This window comes from Molothrus aeneus, unplaced genomic scaffold (assembly GCF_037042795.1).
Source record: "Molothrus aeneus isolate 106 unplaced genomic scaffold, BPBGC_Maene_1.0 scaffold_30, whole genome shotgun sequence".
Classification (NCBI taxonomy): domain Eukaryota; kingdom Metazoa; phylum Chordata; class Aves; order Passeriformes; family Icteridae; genus Molothrus; species Molothrus aeneus.
The window spans coordinates 5,533,178-5,544,776 of record NW_027098964.1 but is presented as its reverse complement, the minus strand read 5'-3'; the positions used below and the strand labels follow the sequence as shown (position 1 = coordinate 5,544,776).

General features: G+C 60.4%; 1 protein-coding gene across 1 annotated transcript; it reads left to right on the top strand.

The window, feature by feature from the left end:
• The first annotated feature begins 1,698 nt into the window (after positions 1-1,698).
• EMC10 (ER membrane protein complex subunit 10) lies at positions 1,699-11,395 on the top strand. Its single transcript, XM_066570576.1, has 7 exons — positions 1,699-1,815; positions 2,792-2,849; positions 3,785-3,897; positions 4,805-4,909; positions 6,073-6,254; positions 7,671-7,764; positions 11,285-11,395. Exons 1-7 carry the CDS (start codon positions 1,705-1,707, stop codon positions 11,393-11,395), a joined length of 774 nt encoding a protein of 257 aa, XP_066426673.1. The 5' UTR covers positions 1,699-1,704.
• The last annotated feature ends 204 nt before the right edge of the window (positions 11,396-11,599 follow it).

Genomic DNA, 11,599 nt, shown 5'->3' with positions numbered 1-11,599 from the left:
ATTTGCTCATCCCTGTTTTCCTCATTCCCATTTTTTCCCATTCCCATTTTTTCCATTCCCATTTTTTCCCATCCCCATTTTGCTCATCCCCGTTTTTCCCATTCCCGTTTTTCCCATTCCTGTTTTTCCCATTCCCGTTTTTCCATTTCCCATTTTTCCCATTCCCATTTTGTCATTTCCATTTTCCCATTCCCGTTTTTCCCATTTCCATTTTTCCCATTCCCATTTTTCCCATTCCCGTTTTGCTCATCCCCATTTTTCCCATTCCAGTTTTTTCCATCCCCATTTTCCCCATTCCCGGTTTTGCTCCGCCCCGTTCCCATCCCGGGACAGGTGAGGCCTCACCTGAGGGGGGAGGGGCTTGGGAAGGGGGGTGGGGACACGAGGGTGGGGACACCGGGCTGGGGGTGACCCCCCCAAAATCCATCAGGAGCCACTGGGGGGTCCCCAAATGTCACTGGGAGGGTCCCAAATGTCAGTGGGAGGGGTCTCAGGGGTCACTGTAAGGGGTCAGGGGTCACTGGGGGTCCCTAAATGTCACTGGGAGGGTCCCAAATGTCAGTGGGAGGGGTCAGGGGTCACTGGGAGGGGTCTCAGGGGTCACTGGGTGGTCCCCAAATGTCACTGGGAGGGGCCTCAAATGTCACTGGGGGGGGTCTCAGGGGTCACTATAAGGGGTCAGGAGTCACTGGGGGTCCCCAAATGTCACTGGGAGGTGCCCAAGGGGCACTGGGAGGGGTTTTAGGGGGCACTGAGGGTCCTCAAAGGTCACTGGGAGGTCCCAGGGGTCACTGGGGTGTCCCTAAAAGTGACTGGGAGGGGTCCGGGGTCACTGGGAGGTCCCCAAGGGGCACTGGGGGGGTCTCAGAGGTCACTGGAGGGGGTCAGGGGTCACTGGGAGGTCCCAGAAGGGACTCAGAGGTCCCCAAATGCCACTGGGGGGGTTTTAGGGGGCACTGGGAGGGGTCCCCAAGGGTCACTGGGAGGTTCCCACGTGTCGATGGGATGTCCCCAAAAATGTCACTGGGACATCACCAGGGGTCACTGGGGAGTCCCAGAGGGGACGGAGAGGTCCCCAAGGGGCACTGGGAGGTCTGCAAAGGTCATTGGGGGGTCCCCAAGGGGCACTGGGAGGTTCCCATGTGTCGATGGGATGTCCCCAAAAATGTCACTGGGACATCACCAGGGGTCACTGGGGAGTCCCAGAGGGGACGGAGAGGTCCCCAAGGGGCACTGGGAGGTCCCCAGAGGTCACTGGGAAGGGTCAGGGGTCACTGGGGTCTCAGGGGTCACTGGGAAGGGTCAGGGGTCACTGGGGAGGTCGCCCTGTTTGTCCTGGAGGGGTCAGAGGCCATTGGGGGGGTCAGAGGTCACTGGCGGGGGCCCCTCTGTCCATCCTGGGGGTTCCCAGGCTGGATTTGGGGCGGGAATACACAAATGGGAGCACCGTGTTGGCCCCGCCCCCTCACAGAAGCCACTCCCCTTTCATTAGACCCCGCCCACCCCTGACCACGCCCACTAATGATCGCGCCCCCGCTCTAGCCCCGCCCCCTCGCTCTACCCCCACACATCAGCTCCAGCCCCGCCCACCCGCTCTAGCCCCGCCCCCGAATTGGCCCAGCCCCCGCGCTGCCCCCGCCCCTTGAGCTGGCCCCGCCCCCCGCGCTGGCCCCGCCCCGTTCCCGCCGTGCCCCGCGCTCCAAGATGGCGGCGCCGTGGCCGCTGCCGGTGCTGGCGCTGCTGGCGGCGGGGGCGGCGCTGGGCGAGGCTGGGGGGCTCTGCCGGGGGGGAACCGGCACCGGCAGCGGCACCAGGGTGAGCAGGGGGGGCTCCGGTACCGGCGGGAGCCGGGGGGAACCGGCACCGGCACCAGGGTGAGCACGGGGGCTCCGGTACCGGGGTGAGCGAGGCGGGGCTCCGGTACCGGGGGCTCTGCCGGGGGGGAACCGACACCGGTACCGGTACCGGGGGCTCTGCCGGGGGGGCTCCGGTACCGGCAGCCACCGGGCTCGGCCTCTGCGGGCCCCGGGAGCGGCCTCGGTGCGGGGACAGCACCCGGTACCCGGTACCCGGTCCTCATTAGGACCCCGTGCCGGAAACTCTCATTAATATTAATTAGGGGGCGTGTATGTATAATCGCCAGTAGCCTCAATGGGCGGGGCCGCGTGGTTTCCCTCATTAATATTAATTAGGGGGTGTGTACGCATAATCGCCGGTAGCCCCGAGGGGCGGGGCCGTGTGCTGCCCTCATTAATATTAATTAGGGGTGTGTATAAACAGCGCCCGTATCCGGGAGGGGCGGGACCACGTGTCTTTCCTCATTAATATTAATTAGGCTTCGTATAAACAGCTCCTTTACCTGCGAGGGGCGGGGCCGCGTGCTGCCCTCATTAATATTAATTAACGCGGTTCAAATTAATGAGCTTACTGCTTCCAGCTCATTAATGCTAATGAGGGGCCTGGGTCCTGCCAGGTGATTAATATTCATGAGGGGGATGAGGCTGCGGAGCCTCATTAGTATTAATGAGGGCGCGGGGCTGATCATTAATATTCATGAGGTCTGCGGGGTCTTACCCCCATGTCACCCCCGTGTCCCCCCCTGTCCTGGTGTCCTCATGGTGCCATCCCCGTGTCCCCCTGGTGTCCCCACCATGTCTCCCTGGTGTCACCTCCGTGTCCCTGTCCTGGTGCCACCCCCTGTCCCCGCCATGTTCCTGTCCTGGTGCCACCCTCGTGTCACCCCTGTGTCCCTGTCCTGGTGTCACTCCCGTGTCCCCTTGTGTCCCCCCAGGCCGGTGACACCGAGAGCTGCCGGGTGAGCCTGACCCTGGAGCACTCCTTCGAGCTGGGTGAGGGACACTGGGGACACTGGGGGGACATTGGGGACATCGGGGAGATTGGGAACATTGGGGACATTGGGGACATCAGGGGGATTGGGACATTGGGGACACTGGGGACACTGGGATATGGGGACATGGGACATGGAAATGGGGACATCGGGGACACTGAGCTGGGTGACAGGATGGGGACATGGAGGTGGCACTGGGGATGTGGGAATGGGAGTGGCACTGGGGACACGGGGACAGGGTGGCACTGGGGACATGGAGATGGCACTGGGGACACAGGGATGGCACTGGGGACACAGGGATGGCACTGGGGACACGGGGACAGGGTGGCACTGGGGACATGGGCTGAGGGTGGCACTGGGGGTACAGGAATGGCACCGGGGGCAGGGGGACCAGGCTGTCCCCGCTGCCAGCGCTGTGTCCCAATGTCCCCATATCCCCTGTCCCCATGTCCCCTCTCCCTCCATCCGTGTCCCTGTCCCCTGTCCCTGTCTGTGTCCCTGTTCCCTGTCCCCTCTGTCTCCATCCCTGTCCCTGTCCCCACTGTCCCCTCTGTCCTTGTCCCTGTCCCCTCTGTGTGTTCTGTCCCCCCTGTCCCCATCCCTGTCCCTCTGTCCCCCTGTCCCTCTGTCCCCTCTATCCCTTCTGTCCCCATGTCCCCCATGTCCCTCTGTCCCTCTGTCCCCATCCCTGTCCTCTCTGTCCCCTGTCCCTGTCCCCTCTGTCCTTGTCCCCGTCCCCATCCCCGTCTCCTCTGTCCCTGTCCCTCCCCTCTGTCCCTCTGTCCGTCTCCCCTTTGTCCCCTCTGTCCCCTGTCCCTGTCCCCTCTGTTCCCTCTGTCCCCCTGTCCCCTTGTCCCCATCCCTGTCCCTCTGTCCCTCTGTCCCCATCCCTGTCCCTGTCCCCCTGTCCCCCTGTCCGTCTGTCCGTCCCCACAGATGACGTTCCGCGGTTCCGCCGCCGGGGGTCGCTGTCCCTGAGCTGGGGCCCCGAGCCCGCGCTGGCGCTGGCGCAGAAACCGCTGGGGGAGGAGGAGAGAGCGCGGCTGAGGGTGAGCGACAGACGGACAGACGGACATGGGGACATGGGGACAGCAGGGGAGGAGGAGAGAGCGCGGCTGAGGATGAGCGACAGACGGACAGACGGACATGGGGACATGGGGACAGCAATGGGGACATGGGGACATGGGGACAGCAGAGGAGGAGGAGAGAGCGCGGCTGAGGATGAGCGACAGACGGACAGACAGACGGACAGACAGACGGGGGGACAGCAACGGGGACATGGGGACAGCAGGGGAGGAGGAGAGAGCGCGGCTGAGGATGAGCGACAGACGGACAGACAGACAGGGGGACAGAGGGACATGGGGACACACCAGGACATGGGGACAGCACTGGGGACACTGGGGGGAGGAGGAGAGAGCGCGGCTGAGGGTGAGGGACAGACGGACAGACGGACATGGGGGGAACACGGGGAGACAGTGTGGGGGACATTGGGGTGACACTGAAGGGATACGGAGGTGACCCTGGGGTGATGAAGGGACACACGGGTGACACTGGGGTGACACCAGGGGGACACTGGGTGACACTGGGGGGACACTGGGTGACATTGGGAGACACTGAGGTGACCCTGGGTGACACTGAGGTGACACTGGGTGACATTGAGGTGACACTGATGTGACACTGGGAGACACTGGGTGACATTGGGTGACATTGGGAGACACTGGGTGACACTGGGTGACACTGAGGTGACACTGGGTGACCCTGGGTGGCATTGGGTGACACTGGGTGACATTGGGTGACACTGGGTGACACTGGCTGACACTGAGGTGACACTGGGTGACCCTGGGTGACTCTTTGTGACACTGAGGTGACCCTGGGTGACACTGAGGTGACACTGAGGTGACATTGGGTGACACTGGGGTGACACTGGGTGACACTGGGGTGACACTGTCCCCACAGGAGGTGGCAGCTCGGGATGGGCTGTACCGGGTGCGGGTGCCCCGCAGGCCCCCGGGCCCTGGCGAGGACGGGGACACCGAGTTCGTCACCTCCTTCGTGAGGGCGGTGAGTGACGGGGACACCTGGGGACACCTGGGACACCCTGGGGACACCCCTGGGGGCACCCCTGGGGACACTGTGACCTGTGTCACCCCCTGGGACACCCCCTGGAACAGCTGAGTTGGGACACCTGGGGACACTTCTGGGGCATCTGGGGCATCTGGGGACACCCTGGAGACACCTTGGGATGCCCTCTTGGGAACACCTGGGACACCTGGGGACACCCGGGGACACTCTGGGGACACCTCTGACCTCTGTCACCCCCTGTGTCACGCCCTGGGACCCCCCGGGACATCCCTGGGGACATCCCGGGGGGGGGGGGAAAAAACATCCCTGGGGACACTTGGGACACCTGGGACAGCCTGGGGACACCCTCTGGGACACCCCTGGGACATTCCTGACCTCTGTCACCCCCTGTGTCACCCCCTGTGTCACCCCTGGGACAGCCCGACCTGTGTCACTTCTGTCACCCCCTGGGACACCCCTGGGACACCCCTGGGACACCCCGGGGTCCTCCTGCCCCTTGTCCCCCCATGTCCCCCCATGTCCCTGCCACCCTCCCTGTGTCTCTCCATTGTCCCCTCAGTGCCCTCACTCTGTGCCCCTGTCCCCTCATGTCCCTCTGTGGCATTGTCCCCTGTGTCCCCTGTGTCCCCTCACGTGTCCTGTGCCACTATCACCCATGTCCCCATGTCCCCGTCCCCTCACGTGTCCCTGTGCCACCATCACCCATGTCCCCCGTGTCTCTGTGTCCCCTCAGGTGGCCCCATGTCCCTGTCCCCTCATGTCCCCATGTCCCTGTGCCCCTGTCCCCTCATGTGCCCCCATGTTGTGTCCCCATGTCCCTGTCTCCTCACATGTCCCCCTGTGGCACTGTCCCCTCATGTCCCCTGATGTGTCCCCGTGTCCCCAGTGTGCCCTGCTGGAGTCCCACCTGTCGGATCAGCTGTCCCTGCACCTGGACGTGGTGGCACTGTGTCCCTGTGTCCCCCTGTCCCCTCACCTGTCCCCTCATGTCCCCTCACGTGTCCCCGTGTCCCCAGTGTGCCCTGCTGGAGTCCCACGTGTCAGATCAGCTGTCCCTGCACCTGGACGTGGTGGCACTGTGTCCCCGTGTCCCCCTGTGGCACTGTCCCCTCATGTCCCCTCACGTGTCCCCGTGTCCCCAGTGTGCCCTGCTGGAGTCCCACCTGTCGGATCAGCTGTCCCTGCACCTGGACGTGGCCGGGCACGTGGTGGCCCTGGGGGTGGTGGCAGCTCCTGGCACCTGCAGGGGCACCTGGGTGGAGGACGAGCACCTGGAGCTCTTCAACACCTCGGTGGCACTGAGACAGCCCCTGCCCGCGGCCACGTGAGGGACAGGGGACACGGGGACAGGGGAACAGGGGACACGGGGACAGGGGGACAGGGGATGGGGACATGGGGACACGGGGACAGGGGACAGGGGATGGGGACAGGGGATGGGGACAGGGGACAGGGGGACAGGGGATGGGGACATGGGGACACGGGGACAGGGGACACGGGGACAGGGGACAGGGGACACGGGGACACAGGGACAGGGGACAGGGGACAGGGGACAGGGGACAGGGGACAGGGGACGGGACAGGGGGACAGGGGATGGGGACACGGGGACACGGGGACAGGGGACAGGGGATGGGAACAGGGGGACGGGACATGGGACAGGGGACACGGGGACAGGGGACAGGGGTCAAGGACAGGGGATGGGGAGAGGAGGACAGGGGATGGGGACATGGGGACAGCGAATGGGGGGACAGGAGACATGGGGAGACGGGGACAGGGGATGGGGAGAGGAGGACACAGGGACAGGGATGGGGACAGGGGATGGGGACATGGGGACAGGGGACAGGGGTCAAGGACAGGGGTCAAGGACATGGGATGGGAACAGGGGACAGGGGGGACAGGGGGACAGGGGATGGGGACAGGGGATGGGGACAGGGGACAGGGGACAGGGACAGGGATAGGGACAGGGGATGGGGACAGGGGACAGGGGATGGGGACAGGGGACACAGGGACACAGGGACAGGGGACAGGGGACGGGGACAGGGGACTGGGACAGGGGACATGGGTGACAGGGGACACAGGGACAGGGATGGGGATGGGGATGGGGGGGACAGGGGACATGGGGGGGACACAGGACAGGGGGACAGGGGACAGAGGGATATGGGGACATGGGGGGATGTAGGAGGGACACATGGACACGGGACAGGGGGAACGGGGGGGACATGGGGACAGGGGAGATGTGAGGGGATATGGGGACATGGGGGGACAGGGGACACAGGACAGGGGGACAGGGGGGATTTGGAGGGGACAGGGGATGGGAGGGGACACAGGGACAAGGGGGGACATGGAGACATGGGAGGGCAGGAGGACCAGGAGGATGGGGGGGATATGGGGACAGTGGGACATGGGGGGACACTGTGGGACACTGTGGGGACAATGGGGACACCGTGGGGACAGTGGGACATGGGGGGACACTGTGGGGACAATGGGGACACCGTGGGGACAGTGGGACATGGGGGGACACTCTGGGGACAATGGGGACACTGTGGGGACAATGGGGACACCGTGGGGACAATGGGGGGAATTTTGGGGCTGGTTCAGCTTTCGTGGGGCCGCCCATGGGGGCAGGGGGCAAGGTCTGGGGTGGCTGTGACCCCGCGTGTCCCGTCCCCAATGTCCCCAATGTCCCCATTGGTGTCCCCAATGTCCCCACTGGTGTCCCCAATGTCCCCATTGGTGTCCCCAGCCCCGAGACCGCCGCCTTCATCCGGCACCTGGAGCAGGAGCAGGCCCAGCGCGCCCGGAACCCCCAGGAGCAGAAATCCTTCTTTGCCAAATACGTGAGGGACACCCCAAAAAACACCGGGGACACCCCAAAATCCACCCTGACACCCCAAAATCCATCTGGGACACCCCAAAAAACACCTGGGACACCCCAAAACCAGCCCTGACACCCCAAAATCCATCTGGGACACCCCAAAATCCATCTGGGACACCCCAAAAAACACCTGGGACACCCCAAAACCAGCCCTGACACCCCAAAATCCATCTGGGACACCCCAAAACCAGCCCTGACACCCCAAAATCCATCTGGGACACCCCAAAATCCATCTGGGACACCCCAAAATCCATCTGGGACACCCCAAAAACACCTGGGGCACCCCAAAAAACACCGGGGACACCCCAAAAGCAGCCCTGACACCCCAAAATCCATCTGGGACACCCCAAAAACACCTGGGACACCTCAAAACCAGCCCTGACACCCCAAAAACACCTGGGGCACCCCAAAATCCATCTGGGACACCCCAAAACCAACCCTGACACCCCAAAAACACCTGGGGGACCCCAAGAAACACCTGGGACATCCCAAAATCCATCTGGGACACCCCAAAACCAGCCCTGACACCCCAAAAAACATCTGGGGCACCCCAAAATCCACCCTGACACCCCAAAAAACACCTGGGACACCCCAAAATCCACCCTGACACCCCAAAAAACACCTGGGGCACCCCAAAAAACACCTGGGACACCCCAAAACCATCCCTGACACCCCAAAAAACATCTGGGGCACCTCAAAATCCATCTGGGACACCCCAAAAAACACCTGGGACATCCCTAAATCCATCTGGGACACCCCAAAATCCACCCTGACACCCCAAAATCCACCCTGACACCCCAAGAAACACCTGGGGCATCCCAAAAGCCATCTGGGATACTCCAAAAAACACCCTGACACCCCAAAATCCACCCTGACACCCCAAAAAACATCTGGGGCACCTCAAAAATCACCTGGGACACCCCAAAATGCACCCTGACATCCCAAAAAACACCTGGGGCACCCCAAAATCCATCTGGGACACCCCAAAATCCACCCTGACACCCCAAAATCCATCTGGGACACCCCAAAAAACACCTGGGGCACCCCAAAATCCATCTGGGACACCCCAAAATCCATCTGGGGCATCCCAAAATCCACCCTGACACCCCAAAAACCACCTGGGGCATCCCAAAATCCATCTGGGATACTCCAAAAAACATCTGGGGCATCCCAAAATCCACCCTGACACCCCAAAAAACATCTGGGGCACCTCAAAAATCACCTGGGACACCCCAAAATCCACCCTGACATCCCAAAAACACCTGGGACACCCCAAAAACAAGCTGGGACACCCCAAAATCCCACCCAGACCCCCCCTGGGACACCCCAAAAACACCTGGGACACCCAAAAACCCACCCAGACACCCCAAAATCCCACCCTGACACCCCAGGAACACCTGGGAACCCCAAAAATCACCTGGGGCGCCCCAAAATCCACCTGGGGTATCCCAGCATCCCGCCCTGACACCCCAAAAACACACCCAGAACCCCTCTGGGACACCCCAAAATCCCACCCTGACACCCCCAAAACGCCTGATTTTGGGGTGGATTTTGGGGTGGATTTGGGGCAGATTTTGGGGTGAATTTGGGGCTGATTTTGGGGTGGATTTTGGGGTGGATTTGGGGCAGATTTTGGGGTGAATTTGGGGCTGATTTTGGGGTGGATTTTGGGGTGATCAGGCCTGATTTTGGGGTGGATTTTGGGGTGGATTTTGGGGTGGATTTGGGGCAGATTTTGGGGTGATCAGGCCTGATTTTGGGGTGGATTTTGGGATGATCTGGGCTGATTTTGGGGTGGATTTGGGCTGATTCTGAGGTGGATTTTGGGGTGATTTTGGGGGAGTGATTTGGGGCTGATTTTTGGGGGATTTTGAGGTGGATTTTGGCTGATTTTGGGGTGATTTTTGGGTGAATTTTGGGGTGGATTTGGGGTGATCTGGTTTTGGGGTGATCTGGGCTGATTTTGGGGGGGTGATTTTGGGTGGATTTTGTGGTGGTTTGGGCTGATTTTGGGGCTGATATTGGGGTTACATGGGCTGATTTTGGGGTGTTCTGGGCTGGCTTGGGTGGATTTTGGGGTGATTCTGAGGTGGATTTTGGGGTGGATTTTGGGGTGAGTTTGGGGTGATTTTGGGGCGAATTTTGGGGTTATTTGGGTTGATTTTGGGGTGGATATTCGGGGTTATTTGGGCTCATTTTGGGTGGATTTTGGGGTGGATTTGGGGCAGATTTTGGGGTGAATTTGGGGCTGATTTTGGAGTGGATTTTGGGATGATCTGGGCTGATTTTGGGGTGAATTTGGGGCTGATTTTGGGGTGGATTTTGGGATGATCTGGGCTGATTTTGGGGTGGATTTGGGCTGATTCTGAGGTGGATTTTGGGGTGATTTTGGGGGAGTGATTTGGGGCTGATTTATGGGGGATTTTGAGGTGGATTTTGACTGATTTGGGGTGAATTTTGGGGTGGATTTGGGGTGATCTGGTTTTGGGGTGAATTGGGCTGATTTTGGGTGGATTTTGGGGTAATTTGGGGCTGATTTTGGTGATTTGAGCAGATTTGGGCTGATTTGGGGGCGCATTTTGGGGTGATTTTGGGGTGGATTTTGGGGTGATTCTGGGGTGGATTTTGGGGTGATTCTGGGGTGGATTTTGGGGTGGATTTTGGGATGAGTTTGGGGTGATTTTGGGGCGGATTTTGGGGTTATTTGGGTTGATTTTGGAGTGGATATTTGGGTTGATTTTGGGGTGGATATTTGGGGTTATTTGGGCTCATTTTGGGTGGATTTTGGGATGATTTGGTCCTGATTTTGGGGTGATTCTGGGGTGGATTTTGGGGTGGATTTTGGGATGAGTTTGGGGTGATTTTGGGGCGGATTTTGGGGTTATTTGGGTTGATTTTGGAGTGGATATTTGGGTTGATTTTGGGGTGGATATTTGGGGTTATTTGGGCTCATTTTGGGTGGATTTTGGGATGATTTGGTCCTGATTTTGGGGTGATTCTGGGGTGGATTTTGGGGTGGATTTTGGGATAAGTTTGGGGTGATTTTGGGGCGAATTTTGGGGTTATTTGGGCTGATTTTGGAGTGGATATTTGGGTTGATTTTGGGGTGGATATTCGGGGTTATTTAGGCTCATTTTGGGTGGATTTTGGGGTGATCTGGGCTGATTTTGGGGTGATTTGGGGCTGATTTAGGGCTGATTTAGGGGTGTATTTTGGAGTTTTATGGGCTGCTTTTGGGGTGATTTTGGGGTGATTTTGGGGTGGATTTTGGGGTAATTTTGGGGCTGATTTTGGGGCTGCTTCTGGGTGGACTTTGGTGTGGATTTGGGCTGATTTTGGGGTGGATTTGGGCTGATTTTGGGTGGATTTTGGGCTGATACTGGGGTGATCTGGGCTGATTTTAGGGGGGTGGTTTTTGGGCTGAATTTGGGCAGATTTTGGGGCTGATTTTGGGCTGACCCCCCCCTCCCCTCTCCCCGCAGTGGATGTACATCATCCCCATCGTGCTCTTCCTCATGATGTCCGGAGCCCCCGACGCTGGGGGGGCGCAGGGCGGGGGCACGGGGGGCGGGGGGGGGGCGGGGGTCAGGTGAGACCCCCCCAAAATCCCCCCCGGACCCCCCAATGTGGGGCATGGGCAATAAAGATGTGGGTGACCCCAAATGTGGCCGTGAGACCCCAAAATCTGGGTGAGATCCCCCCCAAATCCGGGTATGACTCCCTAAATGTGGGTGGGACCCCAAAATGTGGGTGTGACCCCCTAAATCTCTGTGTGACCCCAAAATCTGGGTGAGACA

What these genes read in the sequence shown, in the direction of transcription:
- EMC10 (XM_066570576.1), top strand. Translation starts at nt 1,705, where the DNA reads ATGGCGGCGCCGTGGCCGCTGCCGGTGCTGGCGCTGCTGGCGGCGGGG. An exon ending in AGGAGAGAGCGCGGCTGAGG is followed by an intron (nt 3,898 to 4,804) that starts GTGAGCGACAGA and finishes CTGTCCCCACAG; the next exon opens with GAGGTGGCAGCTCGGGATGG. An exon ending in AATCCTTCTTTGCCAAATAC is followed by an intron (nt 7,765 to 11,284) that starts GTGAGGGACACC and finishes CTCTCCCCGCAG; the next exon opens with TGGATGTACATCATCCCCAT.